The sequence below is a fragment of the Amblyomma maculatum genome, chromosome 4 (genome assembly GCF_055883805.1).
Source record: "Amblyomma maculatum isolate TAMU_Amacu chromosome 4, ASM5588380v1, whole genome shotgun sequence".
Taxonomy (NCBI): Eukaryota; Metazoa; Arthropoda; class Arachnida; order Ixodida; family Ixodidae; genus Amblyomma; species Amblyomma maculatum.
Window position 1 is genome coordinate 205,546,180 of NC_139347.1, and position 21,966 is coordinate 205,568,145.

The 21,966-nt window shown below is 46.2% G+C and overlaps 1 protein-coding gene across 1 annotated transcript in view; it reads left to right on the top strand.

Annotated features, from left to right (window-relative positions):
• LOC146194057 (ran GTPase-activating protein 1-like) overlaps positions 1-21,966 on the top strand; it is a 98,673-nt gene that overhangs the window by 72,011 nt on the left and 4,696 nt on the right. The window contains exons 10-12 of the mRNA XM_084602952.1: positions 16,571-16,694; positions 20,229-20,363; positions 21,611-21,772. Of these exons, the coding sequence (XP_084459078.1) occupies positions 16,571-16,694; positions 20,229-20,363; positions 21,611-21,772 (421 nt within the window). The remainder of the gene's footprint in view (positions 1-16,570; positions 16,695-20,228; positions 20,364-21,610; positions 21,773-21,966) is intronic.

Below are 21,966 nucleotides of genomic sequence, written 5' to 3' on the forward strand. Positions count from 1 at the left end.
GTGAACGAACAGCAGGTTCCCTTCTATCCGACCTGGACGCCTCCGAGACCTACCATAGTAACTATATCGATGCTCTGCAGTCCTATCCGACGCCTGATTCGTTGCCAAACGACTTCTTCCGAACCGCCATAGATGACGCTCTACTTTCCACCTACTGGACGCAGCTTGTGGCCCTTTTACAGATGTTTCGCTTCGCCTTTGACGCCGGCCACACACCTCTCGGCCGCACTTCCACAATCGCGCATCACATTCAGATCGGCTCTAACTCGCCTTTTCGACAGCGCCCCTATCGTGTGTCAGCGGCAGAGCGTCGCGTGATCAATGAGCAAGTTGAGGACATGCTACAACGTGGTGTAATCCGTCCATCTCAAAGCCCCTGGTCTTCACCAGTGGTGCTAGTAAAGAAGAAAGATGGTTCGTTTCGCTTTTGTATCGATTACCGGCGCCTCAACAAAATTACCCACAAGGACAATTACCCCCTTCCACGTATAGACGACGCTCTTGATTGCCTCCAAGGTGCCGGGTACCTTTTGTCTCTTGATTTACGTTCCGGGTACTGTCAAGTGCCAATGGCCGCCTGTGACAGAGAGAAGACCGCATTTGTGATGCCGGATGGCCTCTATGATTTTAATGTGATGCCCTTCGGTCTGTGCAATGCGCCCGCCACATTCGAGAGGATGATGGATAACATCTTGCGGAAGTTCAAGTGGCACATCTGCCTCTGCTACTTGGACGACATTGTTGTCTTTTCCACCGACTTCGCTACGCACCTAGAGCGCTTGCGGCAAGTTTTGGTTTGTCTTACTGACGCTGGCCTACAACTGAATCTTGAGAAGTGTCACTTCGGTGCCCGGCAGTTGACAATTTTGGGTCACATCGTCTCTAAGGAAGATGTTCGCCCTGATCCGGCCAAGGTGCGAGCAGTGGCGGAGTTTCCTAAACCGGTCTCACTCAAGCAACTTCGAAGCTTCATAGGTCCGTGCTCGTATTTTCGGCGCTTCGTACGGAATTTTGCTTCTATTATTGCACCCCTGACGAAGCTACTCGTGACTTAACTGCCTGGTCGACCAAGTGCGATGAAGCGTTTACCGCACTGCGCCATCTTTTGACATCGCCGCCAATTCTTCGCCACTACGACCTGACAGCACCCACCGAGGTCCATACTGATGCGAGTGGCGTTGGCCTCGGAGCTGCCTTGGCACAATGGAAAAAACTCTTTCACGAATACGTCATCGCTTACGCGAGTTGTGTCCTCTCTAAAGCTGAATGCAACTACTCAGTTACTGAAAAGGAGTGTTTGGCAATTGTGTGGGCACAAACGAAATTCCGACCCTACCTGTACGGTCGCCAATTTGACGTCGTCACGGACCACCACGCGTTATGCTGGCTGTCTTCTCCTAAAGAGATGTCCGGCCGCCTTGCATGATGGGCTCTACGCCTTCAGGAATTTGACATCCGCGTTATATATCGCTCTGGCCGTAAACACATGGACGCCGACGCTCTGTCTCGTTCTCCCCTCTCCAACAAACCTGCTTGCTCCACGGCGTCTGATCCCGTCCTCTCGTCTCTAACCATCGCCGAAATGCCTGTGGAGCAGTGCAAAGACCTGTGGCTCGCATCTCTTATCGACACTGTGTCCACTTCTAACGCTGCTGCGCCTTCTCGGACTTTACGCCGTCAAGCACCACACTTTGCCCTACGAGACGGTCTTCTCTACCGCCGCTGATGGTCGACGGTGGCTTCTCGTCATTCCCTGCCATTTACGACACGAAATTTGCGCCTCTTTCCATGCCGACCCTCAGTGTGCCCATCCTGGTGTAGTCAAAACATTTCAAAGAATTTCTCAACGCTACTATTGGCGCGGCATGTACGGTTATATTCGCAAATACGTCCGCTCCTGCATCGCCTGTCAGCGCCGCAAGTCATCCACACCTCGTGCTTCTGGCCCCTTACAACCCCTTCTATGCCCGACCCGTCCTTTTGATCGCGTTGGCGTTGACCTTTACGGGCCACTTCCCTGCACGGTCTCTGGGAACCACTGGATTATAGTCGGCATCGACTACCTCACCCGATATACGGAGACCGCCGCCCTACCTGCCGCTACTGCCCGTTAAGTTGCCCTGTTTTTGCTTCATTTTATTCTTCGCCACGGCGCTTTGTGAGCTGCTGAGTGACCGAGGCCAAGTCTTCCTTTCCAACGTCGTTGAAGCTCTACTGGCCGAATGTCGAATCATACATCGGACCACCACAGCCTATCACCCTCAAACTAACGGGCTGACTGAGCGCTTCAATCGTACTCTCGGAAATATGCTCACGATGTATGTTGCCGCTGATCAGACTAACTGGAACGCTGTTTTTCCTTTCATGACATACGCTTACAACACCGCCACGCAGTCAACTACCGGATTTAGCCCTTCTTCCTCCTTTATGGCTGTGAGGCATCTTCCACGATGGACACTATATTGCCATATCGTCCCAACTCCTCCGAGTGGACTCCCCTTTCAGACGCTGCAAAGCATGCGGAGGAATGTCGCCAGCTGGCCCGCAGTTTAACATCGGAATCTCAAGAGCGCCAAAAGCATCGTCACGACAAAGATCAGACACCACATGTTTTCCCTACAGGATCCCTCGTTTGGCTCTGGGTTCCTGGCACCCCCCCTGGATTATCATCGAAATTTCGAACTGAGTACCACGGCCTCTACCGCATCGTTCACCAAATCTCCCCTGTAAATTATATCGTGGTGCCACTCACTCCATCTTCGGATATGCGTCATCGCGGCCGCGAAACTGTGCATGTGAGCCGCCTCAAAACGTACTACGACCCGCTTGTCTTGTCCTCGGGCTCCTCTTCGCTCCGGGGGAAATTGTAGTGAACGAAGAGCAGATTCCCAAAGACGAGGAAGAAGACGACAAAGTGCCGCTGCGCTGCTCGAGCTCGCTGGTTTTGTGCCTTGACGGACTGTGTTCTCGTGCTGTTCGCCGTGCAGCTTACAGAAGGCTATATTCCCTGTTGAACCCCTTTCAACTGAAATAAGAACGAAAGCTCGGTAATAAAAAGTGAAGTAGAAAACCCCAAATTTTTTTCGAACCTGAACCCGTTTGAATCGGTTCAGGCAGGGTGGAACCGGAACGTAATGTGTCTCCGGAGCAGAAACCAAACCTGAACCAGAAAGGCATGAACCCGAACCCAAATCGAACCTGAAGAAATTTCGACACCCTGGGTTATTCTCTCATGGTAAACTAATACATGTTAAAGAGACAGAACACTGGCCAAAATATGTCATGAGGTTATGGTGGAAATGAAAAGATCTTGCCTCATATAGTACAGATTGAGCACGGCAATATCAAAGAAAAAAGGCTTTGCAATTTTAATTTGCCATTAAAAATTGCATAAAAATGATTGAGGCGCTATCTAGCGGAGAGACCCTAGTACTTTCAGTGTAGCCCCCCACGTGACTGCATTTCAGCACAATATCGCTGATTTTCGTAACTGCACATTGTTCTTATTTCTTCTAGGAGTGCGTGTCACAATTTATTATATTTTGCGCTCTCTCCAGCGTGTCCTTAAATAAAAACCACCCCTGCTTTCGCACCGCGAGAGGTATGCTTTCAGGTTTTGCCACTAGATGGCGTCACAGTGTTTGCAATTTTGTGAATGAAGCAATGACTGTGCCCACTAAAACTTTCGTCGACGAGGGCGTGCATTATTGTGCCGTAATAGCATTGAGTGCGAAACTGAAAAGGACGTTACTCTACGCAAAAAATGTGATTACTGTCTGGCGAGTGAAAGTTATATTTGTTTTCGGTACGTCTTTTTTGTCGATCACCAGTCGTCATCGCAGTCGCTGCTCATGGTTTCCAGCATCAGACTACATAAAAACGGGCGCACGCATTGATCGAAGAATTCCCGGTAAAAATTTTCTACAGTGTTTCTAGCAAAGCTGTTATAGAATCGAACATTTTGGACATCAATCTTTCCACTGCGGTGAAAGAAAAACGAGACCTAAATTCCAGTGTTCTGTCCCTTTAAGTCTAGTGCCACCGGGCGAATGGCATGTTAATACAGCACATATCTTGCCGGTTCTGGTGGCGTGTCGGCAAAAAACAAATGCGCCGCTCGTGTTTTTTTTTTTTTTGCACATTATGGTGCACCCAGCGGGCATGCACCTCATTCTGGCTTTTGTGCAGCATAATGTTCTGTTCTTCCTGGTGCGAACTTCTAGCACACAAGTTTAGCAGCACCATGTGGTTGCAAGCTGAGTATGGTTGCGTGGAGCAAGTCATTCATGGTCGTAATAATTTTTATGCACCAAAAATTATCGACAGATAAAATGCCCCCTTGTAAAGGCTGCACCCCGAATTGGCACCCGCCAGTATGGGGGAAAAAAGTGTGAGCCAATAAAACAGTTTTATTGGCTTAGATATATGTTTTTTGTCCAGTTACTGGGCACCAAGTTGAGGGTGCAGCCCTTGCACGAGTATGTATGGTACAAACCTGATGCCGCAGAAACAAAACTTTATTTGAAAAATTTGTCTTGGTCATCTGCCCTTACTGGTTGCCAACAAATCAAAACTCCGCAAAAGTACCATATTTACTCGCAAACGAGCCCACATGCATAATGAACTGACCCTTCCATGCACACACTTCTGTTGTTGAGAATTTACTCTTCCTGTAATAGCACATCGCTCAATTTTGTGCCGTCATTGGAGCCGTCTGCAGCACAGATCTTGGCAAGTGTGCCAAGATGCTATGCACTGATGATATCACTGCATGTTTTATCTTTTCACGCGCACTTGCGCGTGTGGGGGAGATCTGCGCACCCGGTTTCACATGCTTGAAAACCTAGTGTTCAGCGTCTTGTTTCCTTTATCTCACCGCAATTGGCTAGCACCATGATAATGACAAACACCTTTTGAAGCAAACAATGCTAGAAGCTAGCAACACGATTGTGGCTGACCATGTGCTTTTGTTGATGATGGGCGGATGGATGGACATTATAAAACTTCAACTTGCAAAAAGGCTTGTCGGAAACTTCTTTCCCTCGCACAATAGGTCTGCACCCAAGCTGACATGAGCTTTTCTTTAAACAAACGAAAGTTTGTTATGCGAGTAAATATGACATTTTTTCAAACGAAATATCATTCACAGTTACCAACAGCTTTTTTCCCTTGTTGTGGTTAGTCTCACTTCCCACAGAATCTGTGTCCTTGATGCCCTTGTCAAGTCCACAGCAGGTGGCGAACATCCACTTCTTCAAATGGTGTGGAACACTTCGGGCATGTGGTTGGTCCGATGTCTGCTTGAGATTCCCATTGGCATGTTACCGACGGGGTAAGGGCCGCCCCAGTTCTTATCCTTCTAAGGGAAACCTCCTCCAATCTCGTTAAGTTATGAGGGAGGGGGAATGTACACAGGGGAATGAAAGCACATGTACTTTTCCTTAAAGAGGATGCTAAGATGGGAATAGCGGAGCGGGCATCAAAAGCGAGCCTGGCGGGGGGTGCATCAGTGTTTGGAACTTCATGTGTGAGTGATTGTGAGCGTACCTAGCTCCTGCTATCGGCGGCCTTGAAGTGACGTCTAGCTGAAACCGAGAACCAAGATCAGGGCACCAATTTCCCCGTCGTCCGAGGGAAGTGTCGTCCGTACCCCAAAATGTGGCCCTATCGACCCCCGATACTTGACCTTGTCTCCTCCACATTGGTGTCAACCCTAACTTTAGTATGACCAATATATATATATATTTTTTTTTTGCTTTGACTAGACTAAAGAAACGTGATCCAGAACGCTTCCAACTCTTTTAGTGGCAAAATGTGGAAGACGTACAGGCCTTATGTCGATAACTGCGACAGGATGCACATGAACAAAACACTCCTATATCAACTCAAGACCAAACAGCATTGTTTTCTTTGTACACACTAGACCTCTTGGGACCACGGCCGACGGCTGCTCTATGCTACGAAAATGTACATGACGCCCGTTAACTAGGCAAATAATTAAGGAAGCCCACCTAAATTTGGCCATACCCAAATTAGGTTATAGACACCAATTTCCGGTCAGACTCGGACCAGGTCAAATTTTGGGGATTCAGAGGGCCAAATTTTGGGGGTGGCCCTCCTAAATTTGGAGATTACCACTGAATTCCCCATACTCAAATAGGTAGGACACCAATTTTGGTCAAATTCGGACGAGGTCAAATTTCGGGGGTCCAGCGAGCTAAATTTTGGCAATGGCCCACCTAGGTTTGGAGGTAACCAATGAATTTGCCATATGCAAATGAGGTTGGTCATCAATTTTGCCACCTTCGGATGAGGTCAAATTTAGGGGGTTCCTGGGGCTACATTCTGAGGGACGCCCATCGAGATTTAGATGTAACCAGTAAATTCGCCATATTCAAATTAGGTTGGACAGCAATTTTCGCCAGGTTAGGACGAGGTCTAATTTCGAGGGTCTAAAGAGACGAAATTTTGATGTGCGGATATACATACACTCTGTGGAAGAGTCCTCTACACGCTCCTGCGACATAAGCCTATTAATGAATTAACAATCTCCTTCATTGCACGCGTTATCGTTGAAAAGCAAGACCTTTAGTTCAGAAATTAAAGTGGCTATTGTATGCGCATTGTATACATCAGCAGTCGCTATTATATAGCACGTTGAGCGGAACCATGAAGTCAAAACAATGACGCGCATAATGGTGCAAAATGATCAGTGAATTAAGTGAGGTTGTCAGCTTTGTGATACGCTTGCAAGCAGTTTCATGTCGCTTGGAACAAATGCACAGTACGTCGCAGAGGCAGCAGAGGTGACTAGTCTTCGTCGGGGTGAAGTTTTTGCGGCCGATGTTGTTGAACCACTTTTTTATTCGAATGGTGTCCTTCTTTCCGCTCGGAATTGAGAAAAGAATGAAGCATTTTTCACGACAGCTTGTGCAATGAAACACGCAGCAACTCGGCATAGCGCTGCACTAAAACAGCGTGAAGTGCAAGCGCGGAATGCTAGGAGCTCGCTTCTAGCAACGGCAGCTGCCTAAAAAATGGCACCGGCTAAAAATGAAAACACAAAAAGAGTAAACTTTTTGCGCACTTTTCCCGGCGACGGCCCGCGGAGCCAATCACCGTTGAGAAGAGCGCTGATGGGAGAGTTGAGAGAGGAGGATCTGCGAGGGTGCGTGGGGCAGCGGCAAAGTTCACAGAAAGTCGCTACTTTCATATTATCAAGGGACTTTAGACAAGGAGCGCGGATGTCGCCATCTTGTGGCAATACTTATTAATAATGCCTGTGAGACGACCATAGGTTTTGTAATTGCAAAAGTTATTACCACCACCATTTCAAGATAATGTTCACCTAAGAACGTTCAGCAAAACGAAAAAAAAGTATTGTGTAGTACGCACTAGCAAATTTTTTTAATGCATCTCAAACACTGGAAAATATGATATATTGATTTATTGGTTATATCAAACTGCCTGAATATCCCCCTTGGAAATGCCATGTTTCTGTATTCAGTGTTATTCACGTTTATTAAATTGCCGCTAACAGCACATTTGTTATATCGAACTCTGTGACATGGCCCTGCAATGATGCTCCTGTGATAGCATTGTGTGCATGGAGCAAGATCGGTTGAGCGTCCTTGGACACTTGCTGGTAGCGCTAATGCTGTAGAACTGCATGATGAGAATAATGTTGAGTCTGCTTGAAAGTGGTCTTCGGTTCGGCATGCTTGTTTTTAACGCGGAATTACTGTTATGCGGAGAAGCAATCGCTCGGTGCACCAATTGTCATGCAGTGAAGCCAGTCTTCCTGGCCAAAAGCTTGCGGTGGCTGTCGCATGGTTTGCTTCGCTGCTGAAGGCGATGCAGAAATCAACTGTACTGAACTTTGAGTTATTGCATTTATCATGTACCAGTGACAAAATTGGGCCTTTTATGACTGGTGGCGGTTTTTCCCAAAGCACTGTCAGTTACTGCAGATTTAATATGAGCCTCAACTCTGACGCTCCAGCCTAGCCTGTGGAGCAGCATATGAGGGTGTGCCTAGAATGCCCCCTTGTTGATGCCTGGTTTGAGATGCTGCGCACACTCATGTGCCTCTGGTGCATTCTTGGCGAGTGATGTGCTGCTGGGATGCCAGCGGGCAGCACGTTGGTGCTGGAAGCGCGTTCCCAGCATTGGTACACGATATTCACACCTCTAGAGAAGAGCTCGTGTGTTATAGATTGACATATTGATATATCAGACTATTTCGTGATCCCTTCAAATTCAATATATCTGCGTTTGACTGTATTTGCTCTAAGGGACACCGTTTCAATCAGGTGTTTGCTTCAAAACCAAGATCTAGGCATCATTAATGATGCTGTGTTGTACACAGTAGGCTGCTGTTAAAATGAACATTGTGAGACCATTGGTCGGTTTCTCATATGAATCAGTGGAAGGAAAAAAATCCACTTAAGACTATCGTGTGTCCTTTGGCTGAAGTGAACTTTCGAGGCGACCGTGCACGAACCACAGTGACTGCACATGACGGCACTTATGGCACTTCTACAGGACACTGTCCAAGAAGAAAACGTACAGCCAATTTAGCTTATTTGGCTGTATTTGCACTAGCACATTGAATCATCTATGAGGCATACTGTGGGGCTTTTGGTGGCCGCTGCATGCCAGCACCTCTGCAGGCATGGTAGAGATGCAGCACAGGGGGACTGTCAGCTGGCTGACGGGGTGGAAGAACTAAAATATATAACATGATTCTGCGCAAGAAAGTGCATCCCCACAAGATGGGCACCATCGCAGAGGACTACTGTGGGGAGGCTGTGTTGCCAGAGCATGCCTGCTTTTTTTGAGAGGGGGAGAAAATAGTGGGGCATCATTGCACCTTTGTTGGCATAGAATATCTCCCGACCTTGGCATTGGGCCCTGCCGGGGTGGTGCAGTGGTTAGGGCGCTCGACTACTGTGCCCAAGGATGCGGGATCGAATCCCAGTCTCGACGGCTGCTTTTCGACGGAGGGCAAAAGCGAGGCGCTTGTGTGCTTTGCGATGTCAATGCGCGCTAAAGAACCCCAGGTGGTCAAAATTTCTGGAGTCATCCACTACGGCACCTCTCATAGCCTGAGTCGCTTTGGGACGTAAACCCCACAAACCAAACCAAACCAAACCAGACCTTGGCATTGCAAATGTATCACATACCGTGCTAATTCCCACAGATTAGGGGTGTGTGAATATTTTAAATTTCAAATACAAACGAATATGTTTGTTATTCAATTCGTATTTAAAAATTGTTATTAGGTAATTTTTGAATACACTGAAAATTACCGACTACACCGAAAACTGCAGTTTCACCACACTCCGCACTTCCACTGCAATGCTCGACTGCATGGACACGGCCGCTCAATGGAGGCGCACTTAGTGCGGCCTGTCGCATCGCGCCTCAATGGCTGGGAAAGCACGTACTGGGAGAAGTTACAGTTTCTGCCGTCATTCTCTGCGGGGGCGCCACCACTCCATGACGAGGCGCAGCCGGCACGGAGGAGCAGACGACGTGCGCTGGCTGTGTTGGCGCGTGTTTTCGTTTTGACTGCTCAGCATAACCACGTGTTTCTGATAGTTCTGCATGCGTGTCATCAGTGCCTGTGTCAACAGCGTCCTAAGCGTATGCAGCACCATGCCAGGCAACTGCTGTGTGCCGCTGTGCACCACGAAAGCAAGAAAAGATCGGTTACCATGAGTTCCTGTGCGATTCACAACGTCGAGCAGCATGGCTGAAAAACATAGGCTAGAACGGAAAAGGAAGCCGGTGGGAGCCGAGTGAAAAGTCACTGGTATACTCACTGCACTTCACAGATGATGATTACAGGAAGAACATAAAACTGAAGATCCTGCTTCCTTCAGCCGTCCCCTCCATGTTCCCGAACTGCCCACATTACAAGTTAAGTTACTCACGCGGGCTCATGTTGAGCCAAACAACCTTGAAAAAAAATTAATGTGCGCAGACAAATAGATATATTTTCCCCACTTGTTATAGCTACACTTCTATTCCTTCTGGACAACCCCCCGTGTCATCCTGAAGCATGTGTGTTTCAAGATAGCTCTGCCATGATCACTTTTACGACAATGATATCAAAATGGTATGCCTTGCACAACATCGCATGTGAAGCCATGGAGATACCAAGAGGAACCGCTCTATTTGTCAGATGAGCGATTCTCTTGGTTAGAGTTGGACTTTGCCATATCGAAGACATTCAGGTCCAAGGAGGCACGTCGAAGCAAAGGCTAACCAAAAAAATGTACGAAGCAACAATCATGACAACCAGACCCACAGTGGCGCAAATTAAGTACCTTCTTGATCGCATCAAGTATCTTACAACAATGTCTCCTGTGTGCCTTACTAGTGCATCGCATTTAACGGAATCTTATTTTCAGCTTCCGATACGCCCTAAAGCAGGCCCTCAACAGCGGGCCTGTAGTATCGCTTTTTAGCAGCCTAAGGCAATTCAAAGGCGGGAACGACAGAGTTGGCGCAAGGGCTGCAGTTTTCACCTCGGAGAAAATACTGAAGGTACCACTAGCGAAAAAAAATATCAACTGAGATTATACACATTTTGCCATGCTTTGTGCAGGTTGGCATCTTGCAAGCATCAAAGTCTGCAAATGCTCCTATCAACAATTAGGCAGCTATAAAACTTGGCATTCGTGATTATGAAAGTCGTACCTTGCCAACTGCCATCACGTCTGCTGCGAGAGAGTGTTCGAGTCAGCTTGGATTCATTCATGTGTGGTGTGAACCAGCAGCTGACATAGAGTTAGCACCGATTGCATTCTTGGTTGGTTACTTTCACGTCCATTTGAAGAGAAAGTATGAATATTTTTACAGATTGTTATGAAACATTTTTATTTATTCTGTTTTCAGTGCCTGCCCGTGTTTTCATTATTTATATATTACCAAAGTTTAAATATCTTCTAGTGCGTATAGAGTGTCAATAATTTTATTTTATTAGTCCCTATCCTTTTATTAACTTTGTGCCTTGTGATTCCTGCAAAAACCCGGACTTATCAAAATTGTTGATGATGCACGCCTAAGGTATCCGAAAATCACCATGCACCTTTGTTAGCAAGGTGATGAAGTGCCTGGAGGTCAGAAGAAGCAGCAAGCTATGCAACATGTTGGTTTTATCCCTTCTTCCCTATTTTGTGCAATTTCCGGAGTTAATTTGCGAGAGAGAAGACCGCAGTCACACTAAGGACCTAATTAAACTAATGCAACCACTGCCGACCAACTGGACAGGCAACATCAATCTGACAGTGGAAAAACTCACGTTTGCACATAAATCTTTTTCGAGGAAAGTTCTTCGCTTGTAGAATAAGCTTGCGTGTCTTCTGTGCATCACGCAACTTCATAATCAAGAGAGAAAAAAATTGCCTGAGCCTGCGGGCGTGTCGTTGAACTGGCTGCCTTGTGTTGTTTCTTTTGCAACAGTTTGTGTTAGCTAGTATGTTTCGGTGGTGGTACCTACTTGAATATTATTTCTAGTGAAAACAGAGGAACAGGCTGAACAATAGTGTTGAACGCTACGTCCTGAATTGTAAGTTTCCAGAAAAGTGCACGCTGAAGAAATGGCCCCAAAACTTGTCCCGATTTCAAGATTGTAATATCTAATACAGTGGTTGAAACGCAATTAAATGGGTGCCCACTCAGCGAAGCACACGACTGCCTCGATTCTCGTTGTAAACGGAAGACCACGAATGACTTGGAAAAGCCCAGTGATGATGACATGCCGCTATCACATTATCAATAGCAAACTTGCACGTAGGATCACAATGTGTGAAATGCCGCTCATAAATCCTAAATTGAGCAAGCGCCGACCGCGCGGACACCCAAACAAAAGCACAACCACGGCCGCTGCGCGCAGCTCTCCGCTCGGACTCGTCACGGAGCGGTGGCGCCGCAGCGGTGGCGATGAGAACTAGGCGCAATACGGCTCTTCCGGGCAACGCGACAGGCCGCACCCAAGTGTGCCTCCATTGAGCGGCCGTGGCATGGACTTACAGTTCCGGGAGGAGGAGGAGGAGGAAGATGAGGAGGAAAGGCAGGGATGTTAACTCTTAAAAGAAATTGGTTTGCTACCCTGCACTAGGGGGTGCTATGGTCTTTCCAGTTGTGATGTATGGATGCGAGAGTTGGACTGTGAAGAAGGCTGACCGCCGAAGAATTGACGCGTTTGAATTGTGGTGCTGGCGGAGACTCTTGAGAGCTCCTTGGACAGCCAGAAGATCAAACCCTGACTGCTCATTGGAGGGGCAAATTCTAAAGTTAAAGCTCAGCTACTTTGGTCATCTGATGAGAAGAGAGGACTCGCTGGAGAAAGATTTGATGTTGGGAAAAATTGAGGGTCACTGGAGAAGGGGTAGGCAGCGAACGCGATGGTTAGATGGCATCCTCGAGGCGCTGCAGATGAAGTTATGTGATGTTAGGAAGATAGTGAGAGACTGGAAAGTGTGGCGTGATATGCTCCATAGGGTCACGAAGGGTCGGACATGACTGAACTGAACTGGGGTTTGAAAGGGGTGAGTGGATATAAAAGTTGTGAGAGAAGGATGGGTTACAGTTCCGGGAAGGTTCTTCTTCACAAAACGGCCCTGTCTCAGCGTCAACACCCTTTTGTGAGGAGGGCCTTCCCGACAGTGTGCGCAAAGCACTTGACCAATCCGGAGAAAAACATCATTCTCACTTCAGATAAAATTGATGCAAATATTTTTCAGCCGTTCTTGCAGGCCCATATGATGGCTGGTCCCTTGAAGGCTGAATTAGAGTTTACGGCACTCCATCCAGCTTCATGCAGGTCCTTCCTGTACAGAAAACCAGTTTACAGAATTCTATAAAAATCCATATTGGATTTATTCAGTATACAGTTCTTTGCAGTTGTAGATTATGCAGTTCTGTGCAATTGTAGATTAATTTTATTTGCAGGTACATGTGAATTCTGAAATAAACAAGACGAGCAATGTTTGCTATTTATAAATTTGCATTTTTTTTTATGTTGCTTTACTGATCAGATATTCGATGAGATGCTTGAAGGCATTTTTTCCTATGTTCATGTTTGATTTCTATTAGAAAATTTCAATGTTCACACACCCCTACCACACACTAAGAGGCGCGTATGTGCAAAGTATTCCCACTCCTTGACTTGAGGCTTAAACATTCCGAGGCCACATTTTCAGTGCATTATTGTGGTGAAGAGATCGCTAGATATTGGCACCACGTGTATTTCCTGCAGCGCGTGAAGTCTTGTGACCTTGCTGCTCCTGAAGTGGGTTAACAGCTCTGCTGCTGGAGCAGCGAGATAAGGGAGACAACGGCTACCCGGCTGGACACATTCCAAGCATTCGGAGTGAGAAGCAGAGCAGAAATAAAGAAACAAAAAGAAAAGTAGCAGCCACTACGGGATACAGTAAGATGACACGATGAAGAAAAAAACTAGGCGAACACCATTTTCAAGTAGGACACTGTGATCTGGTTTCGTGCTCTCTTTCTTCAGCTGACTTCATGCATAGTGCAGCGAATGCTATGTCAGCAACTATCCTCTCTCTGGAAGGCCATTTTATCGATTGTTTTCATGCAGCATATATTTAGACGCATTTACCATGCTCATACATCTTTCTTAAGGAGCATTTCTGTTAAGAAAAACCTCTGATAAGGCAAGTACATTTTTTTGTCCCTTCAAGCTCATCATAAGGAGGGGCAGGACTGTTGATGGGCTGAAAATCGCAAAGGGGACTTTTGGAAATGTACAGCCCATCTTCTCCTTACGAATTTATTCACACTCTGGGTTATGAATTCAACTTTATAAGGTGCAGACAAGCTAAATAAACCCCATCTCGGACCATTTTTTCTTGTTTTCTCAAAACACAAATTTTTGATAGTTTGCCAGTTTACAAGAATGTTTCAGCATGCTCCTGAATGATTAAATGGCACAATTTTGGGAACAGATTTTTCATTTTGTTCTTCCTTACTTTGTGTGCAGTCTAATTTAAATGCCTCATAAATCCCTAGATCACAATTCAACAAGTTGTAAAGTCCATTCTGCTCCATGCTGCTCCAACACGCAATATTGCTCTAAAACGGCTCCCAATCAGCTGCTTCACTGTTTTGCCATCAAATCTAGCAGAACACAGTGGACCGTTAATGGCATGCCCGCAAAATATGCGATCTTTCTACAGGGTCAGAAAGGATATGCACAAGCTAGAGAGTAGAAATTTGCTGCTCATCAATGTGAACTCCGAACTTGTGGTGATGCTTAAACATATCAAAACAGTAGAATCCACCTCTGATTTTATAAAGTCAAAATAGTGAAAAGATTTTAGCACTGTATAAGCAGACATTCCATTTGCTGCCAGTCTGTTCCAAAATGTTGCTCAGGTCAGCTGTGTTGTGTTAGGATTTGTACATGTTTTTTGTGTCTGAAATGCTTGCGTAGTCAGCAAAGCATTGAATGTTGAATAAAAAGTAGTCAAATTGGATTTTTTCGTCAAGAAGGAAAAATTGCCACTAATAAGAACATTTGAGCTGGAATATATGCTCCAGAACATAATTTGAGTGCTCCAAAATTCACATTTTATTGCTCCAAAATGCTCAAGCCTGCTTCCACCCCTGAAAGTGACTAATATTGCCTTAATCAAAAGAGTAGTCGCTACATTGTATTCCTTATACTGTGTACTGTCTAAGCACATGTTATCAATAGTTTCCCGATTAGTAGTTTTTTTCTCCATTGTTTCTGTGAACAAAGGAATAAAAATGTCGAATGTTTTGAAAGCAAATTGACATATCAGAAAAGGGGTTATATATTTGAAATCAGCATAAAAAAATAATTAAGACTGCAGTTTTATTGCATTTAGTCTAAAAGTAAAGAAACATGTTTCAGGACCCTGTCCCCCCTTAACCCTTTCGCTGCCACGAACGTACCGGTACGTTTTTGCGCTTCTCCCCCCCTTCCCCCCCCCCCCCCCCCCCCCCCCAACAGTGTCACCGACATACCGGTACGTTCTCTATCGTGCATTCAAAACTTCGCACCTGAACGTGAAGCTGGCGCGCTTGGACAGGCTGCGTCATCTGTCAAATCTTTCTACAAGTTCATATTTTAACCCCGTGTTGTGAAAAGTATGGAGCGACCGCGTCGACCCCCGCCACTTTCTTTGTTGGGGGGCACGGTCGCTATGCGTGAGCGATCATGCGGCGCACGCGTTTCGCTTTGCGTGCATGCAGTTGCGGGTTCAAGGGTCGTTTTGCCATCTGCCGCAGGTTTGCAGGTTTTTATTTTGATTTTCTTGCCGTGTCTCCTACGACACGTCAAGATCCGGGGCTCACGCCGTTGCCTCTCCAATAGGTCGACACATGACTCGATCGCAGCTTCCGCTCTCTCTTGCCGCGCGCTTGCTTGCGGCTAGCAGTAGCAAATGAGGTTGTTTTAGCCTCTTTCCATCTCCCTCTGTCATTTTTATTTCACAACGTGCTATTTATCTCCGCTGTGCGGGCCACCGAAAGTGCGCCTTCCGTGAGAGTAGTTACTTTCGATTGGCTGACCGCGCGGGACCTTCGACTGTGGACTGGAGCGATGGCTCTTTTGGTTATAAATACCAGCCGAGCTCGGATATGGTCTGTCTAGAAGCATCGAGCAATTTTTTTAATTATATTATCCCTATTTATCGAATTTATAATCAGGCTGATAATGAGGATGATGCTAATTAACACCACCTGCAGAACACTGAAATCTGCATATTCCATTGACTATTTTATTTGTATAGTAGTCATAATCAACAATAAATTGCTATGCTCATTCCCTGATACGCTCGTTCCCTGAAACCAATCCGATACTAGGGGTGCGTCACGGCCTGAAAAGCCCGACAGCGAAAGTGTTAAACGGAGTCCAGAGCCTGGATTGTGAGTCTTCCAGCTAATGGAGCTCTACATAGCATTTGTGATTTGTTTCCTTTGCTTCTTGCTCATCCGTGTCTTTTTACTCCTGCGCTTCATGGGCTGCATTTGAAGCTAGTCTGTCCCTGTGCAGACTGCAAGTGCATATTTCAAAGAGGGGCCCATAACCATGGAGGAAGGAAAAACTAGGAGGGAGCATGACTTCACGCGGCCAACCTTCGCAAGCCAAGTGCCGATGAAGCCGCTCCCTCCCCCATTTTTTCACTCTCCGAGTCAGTCCCTATGTTTTGAAGTCGGTAGTGCGCCCGTCTGCCCTGGTGTGGGCGCGCGGCATAGCATGGCTGTCTGTCTGCTGTGGCAAGCATGGGACCGTGCCTATTCCCCGGTGCCACGCTCGCGGCGGACCCCGCACGGTGCCAATTCGTGCATGCACGCGCAGCGGTGGTAGATATCACCGCATGCTATCATGTGGTCTAATCATGTGGGGACCGACTCGCTCCCTTATATTTTTTATGACTAGGCTTCACGGGTATAGCCGCGCGCTCCCTCCTTAGTTTTCCTTCCTCCATGCCCATAACGTAGCTTGTGCTTTTGCATGAATTGAATGTTCACAATATTCTACACCTTTCTTGTTCATTACTATTAGTGATGATGAAGGCAGTGGTGATGATGATGAGGATGATGAAGAGGACCATGAGGATGATGGTGGCGATGGCGACGAGAAGGACAGGCTGGATAATGCCTCTGTGGAAGCGAGCTGCAGTGCCGAGGTGAGGGCCCTTGGATGGAATTTTGATGGCAGTGTGGTTTTGCTAATTGTTTCTGTTGACATCTTTTGGACTTGAAAAAGATTCGCTGAAGCTGAAAAAAAATCATAATTTGAGTGTGGGCTGTGCAGCTACCAGCGGCAAATATAGTCAATGCAGACGCCTAAGAACTCGTATGGCATTGCTGATGGAATGCTGATGAAAGCTTTTCAGCTCATCTAGTTGTTGGCTGTGTCACCATGCTTGTGTAATGTTATGCTCAACTACATTCTTCATAGAGTTCAAAGCATAATGGATTGTTATTAATAACTGCTGAGTTGTCTACTGCGTTTAATTCAATGTAACATGACTATGATTGCAATGCAAGATTTTGTGAGCGAGTGCAAAACAGGGAAAAAAGTAAGTACACAAATTTAATGCACCAAATGAGGCCACAGTATACTGAAAGCTAGACTGGAGATTTAGCACAAAAGTGCAGTAGAATCTCCTTAATCCTGAACACAAAGGATCGTGTGAAATGTTCCAGATAGCCATAGTTTTTAAATATGCTGAAAGCAAAAACAAAGTAGGAGGTAAATGCATAGTGTTGTTTACCCGCACGCAAGGCTTCAGAGCCGCTTTCATTGCCCTCGAGAAACCTGCTTTTGATGTTTACAATTTACGATGAATTCCTTATTCTCAACATTATTGGCGGTTTTTAGAATTTCACTCACATCAGTTTTGATTAAATTCGCTGGACGTGGTCCCACATCTCTCTCGGTGTGCTTACTGGCAACCAGTATCTAGGCTGAAACTGAACAGCCAGCTGTGGCTTCTCACGCCACAGCTAGGCATGGTCTTTACTTTCCTCTTCGAACGGCCGTGCTCTTTCCACAGCCAGGGGAAGGCACTACAGGACACCCACCTAGACTGGAAGTCAAAGTCGATCTGTAAATGTGGCTCCATGCTCTGCAGCCAGTTGCGGTATTTGTTTTCATCTTCAAGCAGCCGCTCACTAGCTGCGCTCTTGGCACAGCCAGGGGAGTGGTGTACCAACCAACGTTGTATGTTGCCAGGCTGGTTAGTTCTACATGGTAAATTTTTTGTACCTTCTCTCTTTTATGTGGCACCTTGTGTTTTAGAAATTTAACATGTGCCAACTGTCTCGGCAGGAAGTTCCTGGCATACTGGTAGATGGCAGCCAGTTTTTAAATGCTGCCTACTACAAACTTTATAGTACTCTTATGCCCCTACCACATGTGTTATTCTCAGTGTACAAGTTTCATTCTTGAACACACGGTTTAGGAGGTAGTTTCATGAGTAGGAATCCCAAGTAAATACACAGTAAAGCAGTAATGAGACCGTCCAAATAGTGAAGTGCTACTTTTAATTGAAAGTCTGGGAAAAGCTACTCAAATACATCACATTTCGGCACAATCCACACAGGGTGGTGATGGGGAACGATGTCCATTTTGTTTCTGAAGCCAGCTGGGCCAGTTGGTTATCCATTTGTGACTAAACAGCACGTAGCAATGAGACAAGGCACAAGCGCTGACTCACAACTGTCTTTATTTCTAAGAAACACTTCTTATGACATCTACACCACACCTCAAATCACATACGTCAGAACCATATCATTGAGGCAATCTCAAATGACAAGAAAAGTCTGGTAATCAAAGAAGAGAATCACATTCTTAACAGGTTCAATTCCTTGCCTGTTAATGCAAAAGATGGTGTGTTGATACAGCTGTCAATAATATGCATTGCGGTGCTAGTTGGTTCATGCTCGTTAACTTATATAGGTGCAACAAAAACGACACAAGAGGCAGGAAAGACAGGACAGGACTCTACTTTCAACTGATTTATTTGGAAACAACAAGGACGGCTTAAATACTAAAAGATGAAGACATAATCAAATCAATGGCGTGTGCATGGGAAAGAATTCATATCAGGAAGCACAGGTAAGGTGGCTGAACCTACTAAGAAAGTAAAACCAATGATTATCCTATGTCAGCATAAAGTGATGCATAATCTCAAGCGCGTGGCTAAAAAGTACAATGTGCCTGTGGTTTTTTCAGCCCCTCAAAAACTTTCTTCCCTGTGTTGGTTGGCTTCAAGTGGCAATGACAATAATGGTGACTGCTCTATTAAGCATCGGAATCAGTTTGTGAAGTGCGAAAAAAGGGGGTAGTGTATAGTATTCCTTTGAAATGTGGGAAAGTTTACATTGGACAATCAGGCCGATGTACTAGCAAGAAGCTATGGGAGCATAATTTGTCCTTTCAGACCGATACTAGGTCTTGCCTACCGGCTCACATTAACGAATGTGGGAAAGAAAAATTGCTTAAGTGCGATGCTTGTCTCCAAGAAACTAGCGTTTTGTGTAAAAGCTCTGACACGCTTGCGCAGGAGCTGGTTGAAGCTTATCAAATCAAGAATTGTGGGAGTGATTGTGTAAGTATGCCATCTGCGGCAGTTTATAATAAAGATTGCATTTTGTGACATGTAAGAAGACTAGATGAGTTTCCTGTGCCTTCCTCATATGAATTCTTGCCTTTGCACGTGGTATTGATTTGATCATACATTCATCTTTTAGTATTGATGTCATCCTCGTTGTTTCCGAATAAATCAGTTGCAAGTAGCCTCCTGTCCTGTCCTTCTTGCCTGTTGGGTCATCTTTGTTGCACCTGTATAAGTTAACGAGCATGAACCAAATAGCCCCGTAACGCATATTATTGACAGCTGTACCAATACGCCGTCTAGCTGTTGCATTAACAGGCAAAAAATTGAACTTCTCAAGAATGTGATTCGCTTCTTTGATTACAAGACTTTGCTTGTCATTTGAGACCGCCTCAATGATATGGTTGCGACGCACGTGATTTGAGGTGTGGTGCAGATGTTATAAGAAGTTGTGTTTCTTCGAAATAAAGACAGTTGCTAGTCGGCACTTGTATCTTGTCCCGTTGCTACGCTCTATTTTGTCACGAACTGTTCCTCAAGCTGCCACAAATCGTTGATCGTGCTGTTGCAGCACTTGTGGATCACTTGGTCTCAGTTGCTACAAAGTTCGCTAAGAGGTGGAAGTGGACGGAACACAGTGGCACGCCGTATAACGATAGCAGTGTTGGTTTATTTCTGCCTGACCAGCAGACAATGTGCGCAGCTGTCATTTTGACTCCTGAGTACATAAATATTAGTTTATTTACCTGTTGTGCTTAGTTTGAAATGGAGTTGAAAAGGTTTATCTTGACCATTTAACCTTTAAATTGAGTGTTTGGAGCATGTGAGGCTGCCCACGAGGCTTCAAGGGCCATTTAGATTCTGATGTTCCCGTGCTTCCATTGGGCCAAATCTCATTGAGTGATCACTGAAAGCCACCAGGTGGCACCCAGTGAGCGTTCAAACAGCCTGTGTGACAGGGGTGCACTATAGGAAGCATTTTGCACGCACGGCTGGTCTCTTGGTCACTAGTGCAGCTGCATTTTTCTTTTTTAACAGTGGCACATAGATCTTATAGTTGTGGAGGTGGCAATGTCGGGGGTGCTGGATGCTTTGCAGGAGTTCCTGTCCAATCCGACAGCGGCCCGGCTGGCACAGCTTGGTAGCCAGCGCTCGCAGCGTCTTCTTCAAGAAGTGGAATCGTGTTCAAGCGGCACAGAGCTAATTCGAAGCTACGTGACCACATTCATGAAGGCAAGTTTAGTGCTTAACGGGAGAATTAAGCTCAGCATTAGAAGACCAAACTAGTGACTTATTGTGGCACATACTGTCTTTGCCAAAAGTCACCGGACAGCCACATTGGCTGTCGGAGCAAGCTGGAGGCCAAGCAGTGGCGCAGTGCTCTCCAGTGATGGGCCATCACTGGAGAGCGCTGCGTAAGCTGGCTGATGTAGACCTGTGCCCTCGCACTACTTCAAAGCGCGAAACCATACAATGCATTTGCTACTTGCGTACTTATACAGGGAGGCAAGCGAGAATAGAGGCTTACGTCAGCATTACTTGCGTAGCCAGGGAGCAAGAACAGAAGAACACCTGCTGTCACTTGGCTTTAAGCTTTCTCCAGTAGCGAATGCAGCTGTTAGGCTACTTTTGGCAAATATGGTACATTTTCTTTGCAGTGATAGGCAGGTTATGTATGTGAAAAGAGCTCTTTTAGATTCAGCCTGACAAAAGCTTACCCACAAGAGGGCAGGGAGGCATGCATGAACCTTTTAAGCTCGTTTGGTGTCTGAAATGCATTGTTCTTGTAACGCCGAAAACATACATGACTTGATTTCGGTTAAATTGATATTCTGGATCATTCGCGCAGATTTGCTGCTGCTATAACTTCTGATGTAAATTTTACGGGGTAATTCAAGCCAGTTGGTTCATTTGAAAACCTGGGTCGCTGTGCAGGAACATCCACGGTGAATTCATGATATTACTTTGTCACATCGCTTATAATCGGCAAGCGACGCCGCACTAGGCAGCACAATGGCTATTATTTGGACTCCTCAGTGCTGCACGCTCCATCACGCATACAGTTGGGACACTCCTACAATGTATGGCACGTGACATTGCACCTGCTAATGTGCGGCACCCAGTGGTTATGATTGTTTTGAGTGTCTTTTCGCTGCCGCCATTAAACTGAGTATGACCAATAGCAGTGGCCATTCTTTTCTTGGATTACCGCTGCATGCACTTACTCCTACTGCCGCCACCCAGATTGTCTATTCTTTGCGTGCTCAAGTTTTGCTTGGTGAATGGCTTGCTTCAGTACGGCACTAGTCTACCCTTCTATTGACCTCGACATTGGCAGTGCCTGTCATCACAGCACCATTACAGTGTCAACACATATGTGCTTGGTTTTCGCTGGACTTACTGTTGCTAACTGGAAGAGCGCTTGAAAAAAGAAAAAAAAAAACAAAAAGAACCTGCCTGCTCTGTGTCTGCTTGTGCAGGTGGCATCCGTGGTGGGCAGTGGGGAGGGAGGCGATGCCAGCAAGCAGCAGTCACTGGACTGCTCTGACTCGCTTCTCTCGGCTGCCTTCAACTTGGCCAAGAAAGAGAACAGCCTGCCATGGCTCACCAATGAACTCATGGTGCACCTGGGCTTGTTGAAGGTGAGCTGCCATGACAGGGCTGCCCTGTAGGTCAAGGTTCTGTGAGAAAGAAAGAACAAAGGGGAAATGATGGCTGCCAGTTGCAAATAGTGTTGCACATTTATCAGGCACATCCAATTTTGCAACTCGTAAAAATTACGCAGATAGAATAGACGGGGAGAAAAGGTGTGCAGCTGCAAGAGGTAAAAACTGGT